General features: G+C 42.8%; 2 protein-coding genes across 6 annotated transcripts in view; both read right to left on the reverse strand.

Moving 5' to 3' along the window:
- Nucleotides 1-295: 295 nt before the first annotated feature.
- LOC118012003 (60S ribosomal protein L39-like) lies at nt 296-795 on the reverse strand. The gene has a single exon (XM_035007024.1). It carries the CDS (start codon nt 751-753, stop codon nt 601-603), a length of 153 nt encoding a protein of 50 aa, XP_034862915.1. The 5' UTR covers nt 754-795; the 3' UTR covers nt 296-600.
- A 3,846-nt stretch (nt 796-4,641) lies between these two features.
- The window catches only part of MOGAT1 (monoacylglycerol O-acyltransferase 1), a 99,408-nt gene continuing 80,147 nt past the window's right edge, over nt 4,642-23,902 (reverse strand). For 3 of the 5 annotated variants that reach the window (XM_035007022.1, XM_035007021.1, XM_035007023.1), the window contains exons 7-8: nt 4,991-5,161; nt 4,643-4,865 (exon numbers count right to left, since the gene is read on the reverse strand). In XM_035007022.1, coding sequence (XP_034862913.1) covers nt 4,996-5,161 — 166 coding nt within the window. In that variant the 3' untranslated portion in view covers nt 4,643-4,865; nt 4,991-4,995. Of the gene's footprint in view, nt 4,866-4,990; nt 5,162-23,902 lie in introns of all 5 variants that reach the window. The other 2 variants (XM_035007016.1, XM_035007020.1) reach the window with 1 other exon arrangement.

Genomic DNA, 23,902 nt, shown 5'->3' on the forward strand with positions numbered 1-23,902 from the left:
CCTTTTCCTCTGGACAAGGTGTCATTGGGGGAAGCGTGGTAGAGGTTGGAATAAGCCAGGCTGCTTTTTTTTTTTTTTTTAATTCAAACTAGCCACACTTTATTTTTTTTTTAAAGATTTTATTTATTTATTTGAGAAAGAGAGAGCATGAGCAGGGGGAGGGGCAGAGGGACAAGCAGACACCCTGCTCAGTGGGGAGCCCGATCCCAGGACCCCGAGATCATGACCTGGGTCTAAGGCACTGAGCCACCCAGGCGCCCCCTAGCCACACTTTACATACTTGGTTGTCAAGGGACATTTCTATCACTGCAGAAAGTTCTATCTGACAGTGCAATGCATGATCTGACAGGAGGGGGAGTTCAGTACTTCACAAATCAGAAACACAGCAGTAGTAGAGACGAAAGGTCTCACATTTATTCCTGAACCAACCTACTGGTGCAGGGGCATAGTAACAGAGAAAAATCATTTCAATGATAAAGCATGTGTATGGCCACGTAGGAAGGATGTTTACAGAGTGATAGGATAGAACACATGATCTTCACACAACTTAATTGAATATGTGGTGCCAATTAGGTGTGTCATCTCATGATGTGTGACGTTTTATAGACCCAGCTTGGTTCTTCTCCAGTACCTCTTGGAGTTGTACCTGATTTTACTACCAGTTTTCATCCGAATCCACTGGGGAATGGGGTGATTCTGCTTTTGTTTCTTGGCCAGGAATCGCTTGATTCTGAAAGTCTTGTGAGAAGACATGGTGAGAAACAGTCAGCCACACAGAGCAGGATGGCGGCGAGAAAGAGAAAAAAAGCTCCAGGCTGCTTTTTAATCTTTAATGAAAGTGCCTTGAACTGGGACCAGTTCCAGCTTGCTTACAGATATCGCTGACTGATGGATGGAAAGTTTCATACACTGTCCCACTGATACACTGAGCCCCTGACGGCCCAGGAGACAGAAATGTTCTTAAGCCATAAATGTGGAAAGTGAAGACTACTTTCTTGAGTACATGCTAACACAGCCCTAAATCAGAGGGAGAACAGAAAAAAGGAGAAGAGGAAAAATGGGGACATGAAAGCAAGAAGAACACCAAGAAAGTAGAGAGAATGAGGAGCACGTGGAACAGGAAGAGGAGGTTATTGGGAGGTAATTCAAAGAATGGATTTAGCCTAGAAGTACTAGACTTCTGGTGTTTGGTACTTCATGATGGATAATCAGGCTGGAGTCTAAGACCCAAGATCGGATCAAATACACGTGTAAGCTGTACCATGGGTACACATACCTGATCCAGACAACCAGTGGAGGTCAAGTTCATGGATGGAGGCAAAGGACCCCAGAGACCCAGATATGCCTTTTGGGAAAGACAGCTGGGGCCCCTTGCAAAGACCCGGATTCAGAAACCCTGCAATACTGTCAGACGTGAGCTGGAGTGGGCAGTGAGGAAGGCCCTTGCATCAAGGTCTGGGTCAGCTCTGAGAGGAGCCAACAGGCACATTGACCTTGATACTAAGCCAGCCTCTTCCAAAGCAGGCACTGTTAAGTCAGTTGTGGATACGATGGAAGACACTCCGAGGCTCACTGAGATGGAGAACTATGGAGACCCTCTGCAGACAGCTCCCGTGGAAATGGCGGAGGGACAAAATAATGTTGAGTCTGACAGACGTGGTTTCCAGTCCCTGATCCACCATTTGCCAGCTGTATGAGCTTGTATATAATTCACCTAATCTCTCCAAATCTCCCCTTTTTCACCTGAGCAATGGAATCTTTTGGGGCTCCTCCTCAGCCCTCAGGCACTGGAACATAGTTTATAGTCAGTGTTCATTCTGATTGGTCAGCACTCAAACCGGATCAATCGTTAAGTATTACTCCCTGGGAGTAATAATGCCTACCTTGTGGAGTTATTTTGAGAACTATAAATGATATGCACAGAGCAAGCTGTACATTGCCCAACACAGAGTAGGTACTTAAATAGTCACTGCTATTATTTCATTAAAATAGTTATCACCATTAGCTAATGGTCCACCATTGTCGTGGACTGAACTGTGTTCCCCCCAAATTCATATGTTGAAGCGCTCACCTCCAACGTGACTATGTTTGGAGACAGAGTCTTTAAGGAAGTGATTAAGGTTAAATGAGGTTTTAAGGGTAGGGCCCAGGTCTGATAAGAATGGCGCCCTTACAAGAAGAGAAAGAGACACAGAACTCTCTCTCTCTCTCTCTCTGTCTGCCCACACACAAGGGAAAGACCACAATGAGAAGGCAGAAATCTATAAGCCAGGAACAGAGGCCTCGCTAGAAACCAGTCCTGCCAGCACCTTGGAAAAAAAATAAGAAATACATTTCTATTGTTTAAGCCACCCAGCCTGTCCTATTTTGTTATGGCAATCCAAGCTGACTAATGCACTGGCTGAGTGATTTACATTTGTAGACCAACGACAGACTCCACGATGATGCTGCTGGCAGAATCCCTGACTGGTTTGTGCCCCACAATTTAGAACAGGAAATACTCTGAATGGATTTTATTTTATTGAGTCTAACCTCAGCAGGGTTGGAGTCTGTCTTGATCTATGGATCGTAAGGACTATCCTTCTGTAGAGAATTCTATGTGAATCAGAAAATCTAGGAGGGAGCCTCACAATCTCACATAATCCACATAATGATCACCTCTTTCTCTTTGGGCACAATGAGGACGGTCTTTTTCTGGGTTGTAAATCTTGTTTTATTTTTGTGGGGCTCAATCCATTATGTCAGAATACACTCATATATAGACTATCTCTGGAAGTATACACAAGAAACTAGAAATAATAACTTTCTTCAGAGGTGGAATTGAAGACAAGGTGAAATTTTTTTCATAATGTGTCTATACTTTATGCTTTAAGGAGAGTATTTTAGCATTTTAATCTCAGTAAGTTTTTTTTATTAAAGTCTAATTGACATCCAACATTGTATTCATTTCAGGTGTACAACATAATGATTTGATATTTGAACATATTGCAAAGTGATCACCATGATAAATCTAGTTACCATGCTATTAACATATTGTTTTACAGTATTTCTTTTTATACCTCTTGAATTCAACATTGACCATATCCAGAAATAACATTTTATTGAAGAAGAAGAAGAAGAGAAGAAGAAGAAGAAGAGAAGAAGAAGAAGAATGGGGAGGAGGAAGAAAGGGAGAGGAGGAAGAAGAGAGGGAGAAGGAGAAAAAGAAGAAGAGGAGGAGGAGAAGGACGAAGAGGAGAAGAGGGAGGAGAAGGTGGGGGGAAGCTTTATTTTGGAAATAAAGAGAAAAAGGAGGGCTTCCAAAAAGTGACACAGCAATTTTTACTCTGGGTGCACATTTTTCACATAAGGGGATTCCTCCCCCTTATTAGGGAATCTTTTTTGGAAGAGCAAAAAAAAAAAAAAAAGAAGGGAAACGCAGCTGGCTGCCTGTTCCATGGATGACCTGCTTTCCTGCCCCTGCTCAGACTCCTGCTAATCCTTCAAGCATCCTCACGCCATCTTCATCGGCTTGACATGTTCCATCCAAAGAGTCATTCCTTTTTCACATTTACATATCTCCAGGAGAACCTTGTGCTGAATCCACACATTCTCCACCCTAAGACAGACAGACTCTATTCAGAAAAGGAGGAGGGACTGTCACTGACGAGAGAAATCCTCCGGTCAAGGCCACAGCCCCGCTCACTGGCTATAGGATTGGGCTGCAAGAGGTGGGCAGAGTGGTCCGTGGAGAAGGAGCAAGGGCTCAGAATTCCCCCTTTTTGGTGGTTAAGACAGAGTTTGGACCTGATTCTAATACTTGTCAGGAAAGGCCTGTGATAAATTAAATGATCGCAAATAGAAGTTGCGGACATTAGGAATTTGTGTTTAAGTGGCTGCAAGTGTTAAAGACTTGGCAGAAACTTCTGCGGACAACAAATGTACACAGTGGGGAGCACACAGTGTCCACGCACCGCGTTCCCGGTCAAAGACAGCAGCTCTGTGCTGCCCAATTCCGCTTGAAGGCGGTGACAGGGCTAAGGCACCCACTGTCCTACTTACAATGATCAGGGGAATGGCCTGGGGCCGAACAAAGAGAAAGGGCGGTCCTAACCAAGGACTGGCCCCTTTCGTCCCATTTTCTGTCCAAGTCATGTCCCCTGTTAGGAAATATTCATGAGGAAACTCCTTGTCTCTCTTTGAAAATTTAACACAAAAATAGAACATAAAATAGAGAACAAAAGAACAACATCCACAGAAATATCCATTGTAGGGAAATATAAAGTTGATTTCAGGTGACTTTTTTTTTTTTTTAAGTGGGAAAATAGGAGCTTTCGTTTTACTGAACAAGAGATAGAATAAAAACAGAATTCTGTAAGACTGACTTTGGAATCAAAACATGGCATACTTCATTAATTTGGAACAAATTGTGCTAACCAATTTAATTTTTAAGCCAACAAGGAAATACAGTTTATAGGTTATGAGATGATACACAAACATGGTTTTTTTTCTTAAAGACTTTATTTATTTGAGAGAGAGACAGCATGCAAGAAAGAGCGAGAGCGAGAGAGAGAGAGAGAGAGAGAGCATGAGCGGGGGGAGGGGCAGAGGGAGACGGAGAAGCCGACTCCCTGCTGAGCAGGGAGCCTGATGTGGGACTTGATCCCAGGACTCTGGGATTGTGACCTGAGCCAAAGGCAGACGCTTAACTGACTGAGCCACATAGGCGTCCCCAAACACGTCTTGAGCTGCTATTCTATCCACCTTACGTGTGTTTACAAAGTCCACATGCATATCCCTGCAGGATTCTGTGCTCCAGTGCTCTAACATGCTCTGGTGAGGCGATCTTGGGCAGGTACTTCAGCTCTCTGAGCCTTCGTTCTCCCCTGTAGAATAAGGAAAATAATACACCAACAAGACCATTGGAAAGATTCCTTGAAATAATGCTTGGAAGCCCCAGATTCCTATGGGGTATGAATTATTATTACTGAAAACAGCGACTCAGGCTCACCCTTCCTAGGAAAGTTCAGAAAATGTTGCCTTGACCGGTGGCTTCTTGACCGGTGGCTTGTCTCCGCCGATGGACGGCAGCGCATGAACAAATGGAGGAAAATCATCTAAGCAAGGAACAGAAGAGGGTACGGCACTGTGAAGGCCAACCCCAAACAACCAAGATGCAAACCTGTGGGGACAGAATATGGAAATGTATTATGGGAGTGTCAGGGGGATGTGACATTGGGGGGGTGAGGGACCCAAGTCAAGCCAAGCTCTCGGCCATTACTAATGTAAAGATTTGCCTATTTGGGATACTTCATATAAATGGAATCAGACAGTATTTGTCCTTTTGCTTTTGCCTTATTTCACTTCTCATGTTTTTAAGATCCGTTCGTGTTATGGAATATATCAGTACTTCATTTCTTTTTATAGCTGGATAATATTCCATTACATGGGTACAATACACTTTGTCTATCCATTAATCAGTTGACGGGCATTTGGATTATTTCCACCTTTGAGCTATTACGAATAATGCTGTTATGAACATTTGTGTACAAGTTTTTGTGTGGACACATGTGTTTTCTTCTCTTGAGTATATATACTTGGGTGTGGAATTGCTGGGTCATATGATAAATCTATGTTGAAGCATTTGAGGAACTGACAGACTGTTTTTCCTCTAGGGTCTCTTCTCTAAGGGCAATAATTCCATTCATGAGGGTTCTACCCTTATGTCCTAATCACCTCCTAAACACACACTTCCAAATACTGTCACATTGGGGATTAGGTTTCAGCATATGAATTTGGGGGGGACACAAGCCTTCCATCCATAGTAGGAGCTAAAGCAGCAGATGAAAGTTTTACTGTGGCTCAGAGTCTGACACCACAGGAAGGTTAGAGACCAGTGAGTCTTTTTTTTTTTTTAAGATTTTTAAGTATTCATTTATTTGAGAAAGAGAGAGAAAGAGAGAATGAGCAGGGGGGAGGGGTAGAGGGAGAGCGAGAAGCAGACTCGATCCCAGGACCCTGGGATCATGACCTGAGCTGAAAGCACTTAACCGACTGAGCCCCAGGCACCCCAAGTGCTTATGTTTTTTTAATCAGAAATAATTTCAGTTCTTCTTATCAGCCCCATCTACAGGCCACAGTAAGTTTTAAAAGACCCGAGACTGTGTTGGCATTGGAGGCATCACCCAACCAGGGATACCCAGTGCCGCTTCCAATCAGAGTCTGATCAACTAGGAGGTCCTTGAGGTCTCTTGTTTTGCAGCATGATTCTATTTTGTAGGAGTACTCCAAAAACAATATGTATTCAATCAGAACTCTTCATTCCCCTCTTTTTTTTTTAGGATTTTACTTATCTATTTGTCAGAGAGAGAGAGAGAGAAGAAGCAGGGGAAGTGGCAGGCTAAGGGAGAAGCAGGCTCCCTGCTGAACAAGGAGCCCAACACAGGGCTCAATCCTAAGACCCTGGGATCATGACCCAAGCCAAGGCAGACGCCCAACTGACTAAGCCACCCAGGCGTCCCTTTATTCCCCTCTTCATCAGAATCTTTCCCCTCTAGAACCAGCATCTGTCAGTCCGTTTCGGTAAATTTTTTCTCCTCCTTCTTCCTCCTCCTCTGCTCCTGCCCCAGCTTGCGCTCTCTCTCTTTCTAAAATAAATAAATAAATAAATGATCTCAAAAATAAATAAATAAATGGATAAAAACCAGAACAAAAACAGAGAATTTTATCGGATTGAAAGGAGGAATGTTGGAACCAATGATCAAAACTATGGAAATGGAGCTAAAGAATGTTCCAGAAAATAAATTACTACCGATGAGAAAGAAGGAAATAAGAGCAGCAAAAGAACAAACAATTCTTTCACTGAATAAAGTATGAACATTTGTGTGAGCCAAAAGAGCAATAGGAAACCAGAACATGTCATTCCAAAATCAGGACACATTTGTTTAATTAATATTGGTCGATGCCCTGAGTCACTTTGCTTCCTGTTAGTTTAATCATAGAAATGAACAGGATACAAAATGTTGTGAAGACTCTATTATTCAAATTAAGTATCTATCTAGGCAGTGAGCCTCTTAATCAGTGGCTTTCAAACATTTTTTGACCCTCAGCCACAGTAAGAGATGTATTTTACATCAAAGGCTGTCTCTCACACACACACAAAAGCTTCACATTACCTTTACTATAGGCAATGTGCTCTGATATTTTCTTTCTGGTCTATTTTATTTTATTCTATTTCTTGTTTTTAAAATGCTGTCAGAGGGGCCCCTGGGTGGCTCAGTCGTTAAGCGTCTGCCTTCGGCTCAGGTCATGATCCCAGGGTCCTGGGATCGAGCCCCGCATCGGGCTCTCTGCTCTGCGGGAAGCCTGCTTCTCCCTCTCCCACTCCCCCCACTTGTGTTCCCTCTCTTGCTGTGTCTCTCTCTGTCAAATAAGTAAATAAAATCTTTAAAAATAAATAAATATTAAATAAATAAATAAATAAATAAATAAATAAATAAATAAATAAATAAAATGCCCGCTAAGTCTATATCATGATTCACTCATGTGTTGCAGTTGACAGTCTGAAAAGTATTTATCAAATGGCCTGATCTGCAATGTCCTAGTTTCTTAGGACCACCTGGGACTGCGGCTGCAGAGAATCTCAGACCTGCCTTACAAAGGCAGCTTTCTCCAGCTCAGACCCACAGCCAGAGTCCCTGGAATGTGTGCCAGACTTCCCAGCTATGTTTCCAGTGGTTTTCTCCCATCTCTTAGGGGGATGTGGTTCCTGTCCCTCCTCCAAATTGCTTGGGAAGCCAGTGCTCTTGGCAAAGCAAGACAGCATCCTCAGGATAACTGTCCCTTCTCTTCACCCATCTTCCTTTGGTGTTGCTGCCCTTGGACACTACCAAGACACCAGGATGGTGTCTGTTTCCACTTGTGGCCCAAGTTGACCTTAGCCATGGTTCCATTCTATCAGACTTGCTCCCTCTGGTTGCACTGCTGACCCGGGCATCCCTGCTTGCCCAAGATACCCTTCCCAGTAGCTTCTGGGTGGCATTCCCTCTCCCTCCTGGTGAAAGAGATGGGTTGACCGAAGTGTGTGGGATCTATTGGAAATCCCCAAAACCCTCTTCACGGGTCCTGGACCAAGGAACATAAGTCCTGGTAGGCCATGAGCAGTGAGCATTTGGAACAAATATGAATGTGGGTACCATTAGTTGCAAAATTGTATTAAAATTGCTACCTAAAATTGATTCACAAATAAAATCACCTTTCCTTACAATGGCATTGTTGAGAAATTCTAGGGTACTGTTGAACTCTTGTCACAAAGTTAGAGGTTTGGGTAATATACATATACATAGTGTGTTTAGTTTTTTTGTTTTGTTTTGTCGTTTTGTTTTTTTAAGATTTCATTTTATTTCATTTTATTTATTTTTAAAAAGATTTTATTTATTTGAGAGAGGGAGAGTGCACGAGCAGGAGAGGGAGCAGCAGAGGGAGAGGAAGAAGCAGGCTCCCCACAGAGCAGCGAACCTGACGCAGGACTCGATCCCAGGACCTGAGATCACGACCTGAGCCGAAGGCAGACGCTGAATGACTGAGCCACCCAGGCGCCCCATAGTGTGTTTAGTTTTAACATACCACCATCTACACAGTGAGTCCTCAGAAGGATACTTATTGGTTAAATATAGAAAAATTTGAAAATATTAAGTTAGCTTCTGGACTAAAAAATCTTTTATTTATTTATTTATTTATTTGAGAGAGAGAGAGACTGAGAGAGAGAGCGCATGAGAGGGGGGAGGGTCAGAGGGAGAAGCAGGCTCCCCGCCGAGCAGGGAGCCCGATGCGGGACTCGATCCCGGGACTCCGGGATCATGACCTGAGCCGAAGGCAGTCGCTCAACCAACTGAGCCACCCAGGCGCCCCTGGACTAAAAAATCTTAAGGTTGGAGTGACTCTAGAGTTAATCTAATTTGCTTCCATTGCTATTTGCATTCCATGTTCCTAGATTAGTTAGGAGTACATTTGGCTGCAAGTAACAGAAAATCTGACTGCTGTGGCTTGAACAAATAAGGATGCATCTTTCTCACGCAGCAAGGTATCTGGAGGTAAGCAGTTGCGGTCAGACTGATCCTCCCTGACTCTCTTGGCCTTTTCCTTATGGTTTCAAGACAGCTTCTGCAGCTCTTAGCATCACATCCGTATTCAAGACAGAATAAAGGGTGGAGGCGGCCACCAGCCTTATCTGTTCCTTCTTACTGGGAGATCAAATCTAACCCAAATGCCCCAGCAGGAATTTCTCCAAGGTCTAAGGTACTGTAAGGTTAGAACTGGGTCACCTGTTCACCTCCACGTACAGCTGAGTTGTGGTTAGAAAGGAGGAATTTCAAGTGTGGAGATTCAGTAAGCGATTGGGAATGATGGCCAGATTTCTTCAACCGGGGGCCCCTCATCCTTGCTTGAACATCTTTGTACCATTTTTGGTAGTTCCAGAATGTTCTTTTTGTTTTAACCAGAATCTGCTTCCTTGTAACTTGTCCTATGGCCTCTGGTTCTGCCCCGAGGACCTCTGCAGACAAATTTGAGTATTTCTTCTTGGTGACAGCCATACAAATATTTGAAGACAGCTGTCATATCTCCTCAGATTTTCCTCTTACCCACATGAAACATCTCCATTATGTGACATGATGACTGCAACTGTTCTCACTTTTTGGTGTGTTCTTCTCTGATTCTGTTTCAGTTTATCGATGTTGCTTATTAGACTTTGTTGCCCCAAATGACATCACTGGTAAAGGGGTGGCCTGAGCCAAGCCAGAGAAGTCCCATGATTACCTCCATTGTTCTGGGTTATTGCTAAGTCAGCTCAAGTTTGCAATCTCTTCTGTGCACTTCCTGCTGATGATTCAGCCAACTAAAGATCATAAGTTTTTTCCGTCTTTCTACTTCCTTTCCTTATGCATGTGCTCTAGGGATCATAGAACAGGATTTATATTTATTAATAGTATTTTATGGCATTTGATCTGACTTGTATTTCTAGTTTATTGGGTCCTCTTCAGATTTCAATGCTATGATCCAGGGCATCAGTTATCCCTCTCAGAATCTTACTATCTGCAAATGAGACAAATTTATGCTGTTCTGAACTCCATATATATCTCCATTAGGTATTTTCAACAAGAAAGTCAGGATAGACTCTTTCAACCTGCCACCACTGAATTCTTTCTTTCTTTCTTTTTTTTTTTACCACTGAATTCTTTCTAAAGTGGAGCTGACTGCCATTTAGTTGGGGCCCTTCAGCACATGGTGAATTCACCTTGTGATCATTCTGTCCACACATCACCTTTTGTCTTAAAGATATTATGAGATCCTCTTTTAACTAGTTTGCAAAAATTCTGATCTACGAAAGCAGTCTCCCGATCAAATAACTTAGAAACTTAGTGAAGTTTATAAGCAAGGACTTTTACCAATGAATCCATACTAGGTCCTAGAGAGCACTAGCTTCCTTTCTGAGTTCCTCAGGTTAACCTTTATATACTCTAGTCCAGAACATTTTATGACCATGTTGCCTTCCTTATACTGGGTAATTCGATGCAAAATTTGGAGCTGAATCATAGCACAAGCTATGAAATTTCACATTAAACAAGGGGTTAGCACAAAGGCAAAAAGTATGTGTCATTAATCTTTGAAAATCTCTTATGTGACTCACAAAGACTAGTGTGCATGGTGTGCCTTGTAGTAATCCTTCCCTGCATCAAAGCTTGAGCACCACTGAGTTCAACTAATGAAAGGTGCTAAAGGAAGCCCATCATCAAACATTTTAACAAATCCATAAAATAACATTTTAGCAAATCCATCTCTAGCAGTGAATGAAGATTAGAAGAATCTGAAGCACCCTGCTTATCAGCAAGGTTTAATTTGTGCTATTTTCATATAAACCCTTTATAATCTTAATGCATAGTTATAAATTTTTTTTGTTGGTATGAGGATTAAAGTAATTATGAAATTATCTAAAGTCATTATCCATGAAATTATCTAGTACAGGTTCTGACACCTAGTAGATTTGAATTTAAATCTTTCTAGATTAAATATTAAATACACTATTCTTTGAAAGGTTGGAGAAAAGATCTTGGCCACTGACATTTATTTTTCTGAAGTGGTTCTTCTCTTCCATGACCTTGGGCATTGATCCTATGATGACCCCTTACTATAAGTTGATCCATGTAATTAATGCTTATAGTAATGAATTTGTGGAGCTGAAAGGTGGACTTTATTTTAAAATGGCAGTTAGCTCCCCCCCCTCTAAAAAAAAGTGGGGGAATTGGGCGCCTGGGTGGCTCAGTTGGTTAAGCGACTGCCTTCGGCTCAGGTCATGATCCTGGAGTCCCAGGATCGAGTCCCGCATCGGGCTCCCTGCTCAGCGGGGAGTCTGCTTCTCCCTCTGGCCCTCCCCCTCTCATGTGCTCTCTCTCTCTCTCTCAAATAAATAAAATCTTTTAAAAAATTTAAAAATTTAAAAATTTTTAAAAAAGAAAAAAAAAAAATAAAATAAAGTGGGGGGTGCCTGGGTGGCTTAGTCAGCTAAGCACGTGACTCTTGATTTCAGCTCAGGTCATGATCTCAAGGTTGTAAGATTGAGCCCCGAGTCAGGCTCCATGTTAGGCATGGAGCCTGCTTAAGATTCTTTCTCTTGGGGCACCTGGGTGGCTCAGTTGATTAAGCATCCTCCTTCAGCTGGGGTCATGATCTTGGGGTCCTGGGATAGAGCCCTGCATTGGACTCTCCACTCAGCGGGGAGTCTGCTTCTTCCTCTCCCTCTGCCCCTCTCCCCCAACTCCCTACTTGTGCTTTCTGCTCTCTCTCTCAAATAAATAAATAAAATCTTTCAAAAAAAAAAAAAAAGATTCTCTCTCCCTCTCCCTCTGCCCCTCCCCCTCTCTAATAAATAAATAAATAAATAAATAAATAAATAAATAAATAAAATGAGAGTTAGTTGGCATGACTAACTTCATCATTTATTAGTTAAATGACCCTGTGGACTTATTTGCCTATCCTCAGAAAAGGTTATTGATAACTGTGTCAACAATTTAAGTCCTATGTGTAAAGTACCCTGGTGTTTATGTTATACGTTGAAGTCATGTTTCAGGAAGAGATAGTTTATTTCAAAGAGTTATAAAGGGAAATTACTCTATCAGGATTAATATAAAAAGTCCATACAGGGACTGAGCCACCCAGTGGCTTAACCGACTGAGCCACACTAACTAATCATGCTTAACCGACTGAGCCACCAGGTGCCCAGTACTGTTTTTAAATTAGATATTTTTTGTCTTTTTTTTTTTAAAGATTTTATTTATTTGACAGAGAGAGACACAGCGAGAGAGGGAAGACAGGCAGGGGGAGTGGGAGAGGGAGAAGCAGGCTCCCCGCAGAGCAGGGAGCCCGATGCGGGACTCGATCCCAGGACCCTGGGATCATGACCTGAGCCGAAGGCAGACGCTTAACGACTGAGCCACCCAGGCGCCCCGATATTTTTTGTCTTTTGAAACTTAAAAACTTTTTATCATACAGATTTTAAAAGTAGTAATATGGTGGTTCAATAACACCGATTCTGTCTTTGATCTTTTTCTTCATGTTTTTTTTTCCATTTTCAGCCCACATTGCTCGTTCGAAGGCAGGAGGAAAGATCCAGAGGTTAAGTCTCTGCCCAGCTCAGGTCATGATCCCAGGGTCCTGGGACTGAGTCCCGCATCAGGATCCTTGTTCAGCAGGGAGCCTGCTGCTCCCCTTGCTTATGCTCTTGCTCTCTCTCTCTCTCTTTCTCTCTCTGACAAATAAATAAAAATTTAAAAAAAAAAATTTTTTTAAGTCCATATAGATAACCAGAAACCCAGCATTTAGTTCTTCGTATCCATTAACATTGTCCCTAAGTAACAGTTTAAACAAGCAACAGTTTAAAATGAATTACATATAAGGGCGCCTGGGTGGCTCAGATGGTTAAGCATCTGCCTTCAGCTCAGGTCATGATCCTGGGGTCCTGGGATCGAGCCCCTCATTGAGCCCCGCATCGGCCTCCTGGCTCGGTGGGGAGCCTGCTTCTCCCTCTCCCTCTGCCTTTCCCCCTGCTCATGCTCTCTCTCTCTCTGTATCTCTGTGTCTCAAATGAATAATAAAAAAAAAATCTTTAAGAAAATAAAATAAAATAAATTACATATATAATAAAAAGTAATGAAATGTTCTGTGTAATCATCCTTTCCTTTAAAATGCTGACTTGGGGGCGCCTGGGTGGCTCAGTTGGTTAAGCGACTGCCTTTGGCTCAGGTCATGATCCTAGGGTCCTGGGATCGAGTCCCGCATCGGGCTCCCTGCTCTGCGGGGAGCCTGCTTCTCCCTCTCCCACTCCCCCTGCTTGTGTTCCCTCTCTCGCTGTGTATCTCTCTGTCAAATAAATAAATAAGATCTTAAAAATAAATAAATAAAATGCTGACTTGGGGTGCAATCGTTTCCAAGGGCTGCCGTAACAAAGTACCAAAAACTGGGTGGTTGAAAACAACAGAAATGTGTTGTCTTATAGTTCTGGAGATTAGAAGTCTGAAATCACAAAATAGGCAGGGCCATGCTCTCCCCACCTCTAGAAGAGGATCCTCCTTTACCTTTTCCAGATTCTGGTGTTTGCCAGTGATCTTTGGCCTCCCTCAACTTGTAGACACATCACTCCAGGCACATGGCTGTCTTCTCTCTGTGTGTCCTCACCTCTCTTCCCTCTCTGTGTGTCTGTCTCTGCATCCAAATCTCCCATTCTTATAAGGACATTGGTCATATTGAATAAGTTATCCTTATAATTAATTACCTTTGTAAAGATCCTATTTCCAGTGAAGGTCATGTTCTGAGGTATGGCTTGGGGGAGCGGCAAGGGGGCTAGAACTTCAACACATCTTTTTTGGGGGACAAAATCCAACCCATTGCATTGGACTTAGTGAAGAATTGTGGCATTATATTGGCTGCATGAACACGGATAACGGCCACAGAAGCTGCCTTCAGGAGGTGGGCATTGGGCAGACGGGGAGGGTGGAAAGGAAGAATTTTCCATGCCCACTTCGGCTCACACGATATTTGTAGGGGAACATGGAGACCCTCATGGAGGCTGAGAAGTGGCAGCTTGTTTAAGGCCTTACGGTCTTGCCATATTTTACCCCTTTCATAGTAAAGAAGGCTTCAAGTATGCATTGCTTTTTATTATGAATCTCAGTGTTTACAATAAATAACAAGAAATAAGACTTTTTATATCTTGGGGCGCCTGGGTGGCTCAGTCGTTAAGCATCTGCCTTCAGCCCAGGTCATGGTCCCAGGGTCCTGGGATCGAGTCCCGCATCGGGCTCCCTGCTCTGCGGGAAGCCTGCGTCTCCTTCTCCCACTCCCCCTGCTTGTGTTCCCTCTCTCGCTGTATCTCTCTCTGTCAAATAAATAAATAAAATCTTTTTAAAAAAGACTTTTTATATCTTTTCTAGCCCAAGTCACAACATAGCCAAGCGCTGATGGATATCTGTTCTACACAAATTAACTAAGGAAGTGGATTTTAACATATAACAGTTGGACACATAATGAGCACCTACACCAATACTCAATGAATATTATTTTTCTCCCTTCTGTTGACTGTTAACTCCTCAAAAGCTAATTTTATCAGATTTAGCATAGCAAAGAAAAACACCACCTTAATAGAATACACAGTGTCTCAGAAGGAGGATACCAAGGAAGGCTATTTATAGGATTTGGGTTTGAGTTGGGGCTCAGATGGTATAGAGATGGTATAGAGATGGTATAGAGAGTACAGGGAACCAATTTACAGTGGGCATAGTTTATGACATGATAGTTTAGGATTGGTGGACACCGCAAGGTCAGGGTTTTGCTGAGTAAGTTGTTGCCTGATAGGTATGCTCTTTTTCACAGGTGAGCAATCTGTTTCCTGATAAGAGAGCTGTTTCCCCAAATAAGCAAACTATTTTCTTGGATAAATCAGTTTGTAGGAATCTCCTGAAGCAAATAGTTAAATTATTTACTGGTCTACACTTACTTATCTTCCGGTGCAATAATTTCCAAAACATGTTAACATGGAGGGGAGCCTCCTCTCTCCTCCCTCATATTCTTGGACACAACCCTCAAACTATCATAGTTGTGGAACTTAAATTCAGTAATCTTTAAGAAGCAAAATGATTAGTATTCTGTTTTTTTAAGATTTTATTTATTTATTTGAGAGAGAGAGACACATGCCTACAAGCGAGAACACCAGTGTGGGGGATGGGGGAAGAGGGGCAGAGGGAGAAGGAGAAGCAGACTCCCCGACTGAGCAATTCGGAGCTCGATCCCAGGACCCCGGGATCATGACCTGAGCCGAAGGCAGACCCTTAACTGATTGAGCCACCCAGGCGCCCCTGATTAGTATTCTTTAGAGAACTATTTTCAGTAGGGGAGAGAAACTGCCTCTTTTTGTGATAGAAAGACCACAGACATACCTTTAGGCTTCCTAGAAGAGGCACAATCATGTGGCCAGTACATGGTGCTAAGGGCATCATGGTCATAGCTGGGCAGGCCAGGGAACCTTTTGCTGTTTTATGATTCTCATTATAGCTATAACCCCCATTCATTATGAATGCCATTAATCGTAAGAGAGAACAAATGTAAGAGACAAAAGAATTACTGGATGAGGAAAATCTATCTCCATAACTATAAACAGAGTTCAAAACACACAGCCTTCCAAAGAAGCTTTTTCTATTTCTTAAGAGCTCAGCATATTGGCCAAAACGCCCATATATTTCTCATCTGCTGTCAAGGTTTACTGTAGACCGTGTAGGTCAACTGAGTTCGGAAATACTAATATGATTGCATTGAAAGAAATCTCCATTATCAGTCCTGGATATCAAAATTGAAGTATGTGGGAAGCAGGGCTAAAAGACAGGTGTGAAGCTGCCAACTTAGGGAACTTTTCTCTAAATAAACAGATGATGCTGAAACTGCAACTTTCCCCCTGATGGCAGATCAGCATTTCTTCAAATCACACTGTCGTATTTTCTGCAATAGCAATCACTACTTTGATGACATAAACATCATTCCTGGTTTTCGTTTTGAGAAGAGTTATATTCCACTGGAAAATTTCTAGCAGGGGAGTGTATTTTGGTCTAATATTTTGTTGCCACTGAGACTAAGAATAAAGACCAAAGAAAACCAAAGTCTCTCTTGAGAGAATTGCAGTAACATTGCCTCCCAGCTTTACGGAAGTCTCTTGAAGAGCATCCCCAAAAGCTTCCTTTTCAAGTAATCACATCATTAAAGCTTAATGTTCAAATATGGTAACATTCTATACTCTGGTTTCTCTTCAGATCGCATAAATCTTTCGTCTTTTACAAATATGGTAACATTCTGAGGTCCTGGGGGTTGGGATTTCAACATAAGGATTTGGGGAGGGGTCATACGTCTTTCTGCAACAGAGCCCAAGGCAAGATGTTGTAATGGGGAAGACCAGTTTCCGCATGAAACACACAGGGAGAGGTAAAGGGCAAGGGGGCACTGAGCAGTGAAGCATGTGGCTAGGACAATCCTGAGAAGCCCAGACAGGGTCTAGGGCAAGAAGAGGTCGGAGAATAATGGGCTCTGCTGTTTATGGCGAGCCAGCGTCAGGATCCCACTTAAATTTCAGGCATGGAATGTGTGCAGAAGGATAGCTCAGCTGCCCACAGGAATTGGGCATGATGTGTCAGTTCACGTGTCTATCCTAGATGTTGAGGCTCCTGGGACCTGGGGCTGTAATTCATCCATCTTGGCATCCCCAGAATCAGGGGCCGGAAACAGGGAAGGAACACAGCAACGCTTGTTAAAGGAAATAATGAGCCTCTTAATGGAGACTAGGAATGAATTTTCAAGCCATCTGTGAACTGGGTCACTTTGCAGGTGGTTGATGCCATCTGTTATATGTCCATTTTTCTCTTATTCTCAAAGTCAGGTTCTTGTCGCCACCCCACTCCCAGGTGTGCATGCGCATGCACACGCACACACATACGCATGTGCTTGCTCACACACTCACAACGTTCCTCTGGCTTGAGCAAGAACGAGTGGCAGAATCTGCATAGAAGGGGTACACACCTGTTTGTCTAAAGGTAGGTCAAGTCAAATCTCTATTGGCCTGTGAGCCTTTGTTTATGAATTGTTAATACCAATGGGTTAGACTTTTACCTAAAAAACCCAGTGCTTATTCTGCCCTTGCCTCCTACCTTCCTTAACCCTGCCTTGCCTCAACAACTGTAGAGGGTTTGGGAGGTGACCATCTCAGCTACTCTCAGGACCTGTGTGCAGATCACTCTCTAAGTGTTTCAGGCAGCACTTCCTGCCTCTCTGCGTTAGCTAATCACAGATTTCCATTTTTTGAGTCAGTGAAGTCTCTTCCCTAACTTATAGCGTAGCCAGAACACAGGATCAAAAGTCATTGGGTGGGAATGACAAGATGAACTCTTTTTGTGATTTCAAGGATGATAGAATGACTTAAGAGGAAACATGGTGTCCAAATGAAGTGGGCAGGAGGAGGGACAACTGGTTGGGCATATTTGGCCGGGTGTTCTCTCTCAAGTCTATCTATACTGGGGAGGCTGACAGCCAATCAGGTAGCCAGCCAATCATCACATAGCTATGATGGAGAGCAAATTATTGCTTGTGAAGACCTCCGGTCACAGGAGGAAAGAACAGTGACTTCACAGCTGTATATCCTCAGTTCCTAATGTTTTGACCTTTACAATTGTATAGCTTAGTTCTTTACAGTATTCCCAATGTCTATACTCTGAACAACACCTAGAGACAGGAAATCAAGTATCATAATCCCCATGAGTATGGGCTAAATTGTGTCCCCTCACCCCAACTCATACGTTGAAGTCCCATACCCTAGTCCCTCAAAATACAAATACTGGGTTTATAGAGATAGGACCTTTTAAGAATGAACCCATTCTCTTACCCCCCCAAAAAATGTTTATGAGGGTGCATAAATGCTAACCTAATAAAATATGCTCCCCATGACCCGAATGTCCCTAATATTAATTAGCAGGAGGATGAATGCCTGCAAGCCTGACAGAATGATTTAGGAGTCTTGGGTTTTGTCTCTGATTTGTCGTGTGACCCTGGGCATCTCACTATGCTTTTGCTGTAGCTTCTCAGTCCATAAAAAGGATGGTAAAATTACCCACTGAGGTAACCTCAAAGAAGTGTCGATGCCGATGACTGATGCTGATGCAGATGATGGCTTACACACCTGAGATTAAAGGCAGGGTAGAAAAATGTAAAGCCTGACTCCGTTTCTCTCCCAGCCAACTGGCCTGGGCCTGAGGCCTCTGGTCGGAGAAGTGAGAACAGACGAGAGTCTTAGAAAAGACTCTTTGAGATTCTGAGCGTGGCCTGGCCTGCTTTGCCTCACAGGTAGGAGCCAGGGACACAGTGTTGGGGAGAAAACTGCTCTTCCCACATCCGCATGGCCCTGGGCATGACAAGGACCTCTGCAGGGGTCCAGGTCAGAGCAGGGGGCAAGGCTCTTTTCGGCACGTTCTTGGGCAGCGGGCATTGAGAAGATGGAGAAGAGACACAGCGCAGGGACGTTCCAGTGACTGCCACCCAGAGTGTGGCCTAGGGGTACGTGTTTGGATGCAGATTTGGGACTCACAGAAATAACTGGATCATAAATGGGATTCAAGTGTTTGCCTGGGCTGGCGTGGGACTTCACGTCCATCCTGATGGTGGCCTAAGTGAAAATGCCAACGTTTGTTTCATTTTTCTCACAGGTGGGGCAAACCTGTGTCTGCTCTGGTAGGGGACTTCAAAAGCCCACCTTTCCAAATCTGGCACATCCGGTCCACCAGAGATTTTTTTTTTTTTTTTTTTTTTTAAAGAAGGGGAAAGCTAAAAGGGGCGGAGGGTAGGTAGGCGATGAGCATGCTCTTGGGGATAGAATGAGAGACAGGCGGTGGGTAGGAAGAGAAGGGAAAAGTAAAGCACAGATACTTCTCAGCTACAATGTCTTCTCTGGGGAAGCAACTGTCCTTCAGTAAGCATGGTGGGGTTGGTGGGGGGGCAAGTAACCCAAAGGGTGCGGGTCCATTTGGGAGGAGGAGCACCCCATTTGGGACTCTGCCCATAGGGAGATCTCATCTTTGCTTGTTCCCTTGCTCCTCTAGCCAAGTGGTTGGGAGAGGTTTGGGAGGCTGAAAGAGAGGCCAAGTCCACCTCCACAGGATAAGCCAGGGCAGGGAGGGAGAGAGGCGGGTAGAGAGAACACCCTCAGGGCCGAGTCTTAGCAGCCTGGGATATTGAAAGATGTAGAGCAAGAGAACTGAGGAGTGGAGGAAAGGCCGTGAGGCATGGGAACATGATGGTAGATCGGATTTCCTCCCATGTTCTTCACAAGATGAGATAAGATAATGATATTTATCTTTTGTTACTTTTGGATCCTGACCTGACTTCAGTAATGTGAATGATTCTTTTTATTTTTTATTTATTTTCTATTTATTTTTTATTTATCTTTTTATTTTTTTAACGATTTTATTTATTTATTTATTTATTTATTTTTTTAAGATTTTATTTATTTGACACAGAGAGACACAGCGAGAGAGGGAACACAAGCAGAGGGAGTGGGAGAGGGAGAAGCAGGCCTCCCGCTGAGCAGGGAGCCCGATGTGGGGCTCGATCCCAGGACCCCGGGATCATGACCTGAGCCAAAGGCAGACGCTTAACGACTGAGCCACCCAGGCGCCTTAACGACTGAGCCACCCAGGTGCCCCTTTATTTATTTATTTGACACAGAGAGAAAATACCAGCAGGGGGAAGGGCGAGCAGGAGAGGGAGAAGCAGGCTCCCTGCTGAGCAAGGAGCTCAACTCGGTGCTCAATCCCAGGACCCTGGGATCATGACCTGAGCCAAAGGCAGCCGTTTAACCAACTGAGCTGCCCAGGCACCCCATGAATGGTTCTTTTAATGTGAATCTGCACAGAGCCTGACCACAGAGAACCTTTAGCTGAAGTAGGTAAATGGTTTAAATCTAATAAATAAATAAATAAAGGGGCGCCTGGGTGGCTCAGATGGTTAAATGTCTGCCTTCAGCTCAAGTCATGATCCCAGGGTCCTGGAATCGAGCCCCACGTCTGGCTTCTGGCTTGGCGGGGAGCCTGCCTCTCCCTCTCCCACTGCCTCTCCCCCTGCTCATGCTCTCTCTCTATATATATTTCTGCCTCAAATGAATAAATAAAACCTAAAAAAAAAAAAATGAAATAGGTAAATGGTATGATCAATACACACAGAAAGAAAAGATTACTTACTAATATTTTAAAAATGCAAATCAAGATGAGATGCTTAGTTCACCAACCAAATTGATCCAGCCAGAATGTAGGGAAATGACCCTTCACATGCATTAGTGGTGCCATAATCCTGTGGGGAGCAATTTGGATTGTTCACCTTTCCAAAAGCCTTAAAAGTCTGCATATCATTTTATTGTTTAGGTAGTTCCTTGTGTAGAAATTTATAGGAAATGTATTAGTGATGAAGGCAAAAACGTACCTCTAAATGTCTGTATTACAAAAATTAAAAAGAATTTTTTTAAATCTAAAAACAACTTAATTTCCCCAAACAAGGTATTCAATAAATAAATTATGGCATAGCAATATAAAAGAATAAAAGACATTTAAATGATGCTAAAACCATCACATCAGCATCATGTCCCACAAGATGCCTAGGACCTGGTGTAAGGAGAGGGAATGAATGCTTAGGAACCAGAGCAGAAAACTTTTTAAGGTGAGGAACTGTCCTCTATCTTGTGCATGGTGATAGTTATAAGACTGTACACAATTACCCAAAGTCATCAAACTTCACACTTACAGTTGGCCAATTTTATTTTAAGTCAATAGTACCTTAAAAAAATAAAACAGAGGGAAAATGATGCTATAGAATAGCTAATGGAAAGAAAAGATATCAGTAACCTATTAAGTCTGAAAAATTAAGTTTTAAACCAATTTGTATGGCATGATTTCACTTTTATGTTAAAATTCTCATATATAAAAAGAAATAATATGAATAATATGAAAAGTGTCCACCAAAATGCTAAACAGTTATTACTGCTAGATGGATGAAACTATAGAGTTTTCTTTATCTTCGTTCTTTCTTTCTTTCTTTTATTTTTAAATTAACATATGATGTATTATGTATTATTTGTTTAGTTTTTTATCTTAAATTTTTTTTCTATATTTTACTTTTATAATCACTTTTTTTTTTTTAAGATTTTATTTATTTATTTGACAGAGAGAGACACAGCGAGAGAGGGAACACAAGTAGGGGGAGTAGGAGAGGGAGAAGCAGGCTTTCCTCTGAGCAGAGAGCCTGACACGGGGCTCGATCCCAGGACCCCAGGATCATGACCCGAGCCGAAGGCAGACGCTTAATGACTGAGCCACCCAGGCGCCCCTATAATCACTTTTTTCTTTTTCTTTTTTTAAGATTTTATTTATTTATTTGAGAAAGAGAGAGAGCACGAGTTAGGGGAGCAGCAGAGGGAGAGGGAGAAACAGACTTCCCGCTGAGCAAGGACCCCCCCCCCCCCCCCACCCCACCGACCCCCCGCAACGTGGGGCTGGATCCCAGGACCCTGAGATCATGACCTGAGCTGAAGGCAGACGCTTAACTGACTGAGCCACCCAGGAGCCCCTATTGTTTCTTTTTTAAAGTTCAGTGCAGAAGAATTCCCTTAGTAACATAGACAGAAGGTTTAGTAACTGGCATGGCTTGTGATTTTCAATCAGAAGAAAATTTTCTGAATATGGGAAATACAATCAGGAAAGGGTAGCTGAAGGCATTTGAGCCAGTTCTGCTTCCCATTCAGCTGGGACAATCCCCATTTGTCTCTGAAAGCAGCAGGCTGGTATAGACAGTGAATGTAATGAAGATTATTGGTTATCTTCCCTGGCTTGTCCTCTTTTCTCACATACTAACTGAAGCTCCATTTTTCACTTGGGCACATGGCCATCCCAAATCAAGATGATATCATCCATTATTCTTAGGTAGGTATGGAGTTGTGATTAATTTCAGAACAGTGAGATACAGTAAAAGTGACCTGAGAAGCTTTCCAGTTTTTCCCGTAAAGGAAAGAGTTGTTGCTGTGTTTTCTATTTCTCTCCCGCTGGCTGGGATTGCCGGAGTTGGAGCATGGCCATGGACTTGAAGTCTCACAGTACAAACAGCAGAGCAACAAGGTCGAAGGAGCCCGGTTCCTGATGATTATGGAGCCACCATGCCAGTCATGGACTATATATCCTGACTCTTACGTGAGCGAGAAATGACATTTCATCTTATTTAGTCACCACTGTTTTGAGAGTCTCTGGTACAGCATTAGAGCCAATATTCCCAACCAAACGTTCAGTCAATCAGACTCAATTGAAAACAAGGACATGTATTAATTGAAGGTCCTCAGAGTTAAAGATCTAGGAGAATTCATTCCAAGGAATTTCAGAATATCATCTATATTCTTAAGGAAGGTTATTGTTGATAGAGAGTGACATCCCATTACTTAGTCCCAGAGATCTGATAAAAAAAAAATAAGTTTCCTTAAATCTTTCGTTTTCCATTATTGAATTTCTCTAGAACCCCAAGTTCAGACATGAGGATGGTCAACCAGGTCGACTGTGGGCAAGCCTGTGGCTTCTCCAGGGGATCCAATGAACTCTGGAAAGATTCAGACCTGACTCAGGATATGCAGGACTTTTACTAATATATTATGGTGATTGTGATGTGAACTATCGTAATTGCTACCATTTATTGAGACCATACTATGTACAAACGTTGTGCTAAATGTTTTTATGTAATACCTCATTTAACCCCAAAACATCCTTGGGAATGGGCTTGTTTTTTTACTGAAAAAAACTGAGGCTCAGATAAGTGAAATCACTGACTCAGGGTCGTACTGAAGGAGTCTGCCTCCAAAGCTGTGTTCCTAAAAAGTTCTAGAAGCCACCTGGGCCCAGAGGCAGCCCTTACCTAGCATAGAATCCAAAGGCCTGGCCAAGTAGGACAAGGAAATCAGCTTCTGCCCAAACTCAAATCCCAGCCTCAAATTGCCCCTTCGGATTTGGCTGGGAAGGAGAAACAAACAGTAATTTGTCCCATTTTTGTTGAAATGTAATTGAACCGGCTCATTGGTTTTTTTTACATCCAAGTCCCCCTAGGAGCCAACAAATTACTAGTTCACAATTGAAAGCACTACTAATGCAAGGACTGAGGAGTTTGTATGATAATAAGATGGAATGGTAGCTGGTAGGAAGGACTTAAAGGGCAGTCTTGCAATCTTAATTGTCAATAATGATAATGAGTTCATATAAGGACATCGCCTTGCTCAGAATTCAGCATTTGTTTTCTCTTCTGAATCACTCAATTACCTATTTTACTTCCTGGTATTTTACCATTTCCTTAAAAAAAAAGACTATAATTTCAGTAGATTAAATATTTTCTTTAAAATGTTAATTATTTTGGGGCGCCTGGGTGGCTCAGTCGTTGGACATCTGCCTTCGGCTCAGGTCATGATCCCAGAGTGCTGGGGTCGAGCCCTGAGTCGGGCTCTCTGCTCAGCGGAAAGCCTGCTTCTCCCTCTCCCGCTCCCCCTGCTTGTGTTCCCTCTCTTGCTCTCTCTCTCTCTCTCTATCAAATAAATAAATAAAATCTTTTAAAAAAATTTTTTTAAATAAAATATTAATTTTTTTATATGTAGAATTGCTGATTTTTGCTATTTTTATTCAGCATCCTTATGCTCCAGGTAAGAAATGGGGAAATGCATGTATAGCTGTAGTTCTCTTGACCAAAGGTAACCATTAGTATTAAGGCTCGGAAGTCTTCCCATCCCTCCTCTGCAGTGCTCCTGCTGTGAATTTTGGAGTATCTTTAAAAC

The sequence above is a fragment of the Mirounga leonina genome, unplaced genomic scaffold (assembly GCF_011800145.1).
Source record: "Mirounga leonina isolate KUSES-001 unplaced genomic scaffold, KU_Mleo_1.0 Mir_151, whole genome shotgun sequence".
Classification (NCBI taxonomy): domain Eukaryota; kingdom Metazoa; phylum Chordata; class Mammalia; order Carnivora; family Phocidae; genus Mirounga; species Mirounga leonina.

Bases quoted from the DNA above. Each gene is read 5' to 3' on its own strand.
- LOC118012003 (XM_035007024.1), bottom strand. From the start codon at position 753: ATGTCTTCTCACAAGACTTTCAGAATCAAGCGATTCCTGGCCAAGAAA.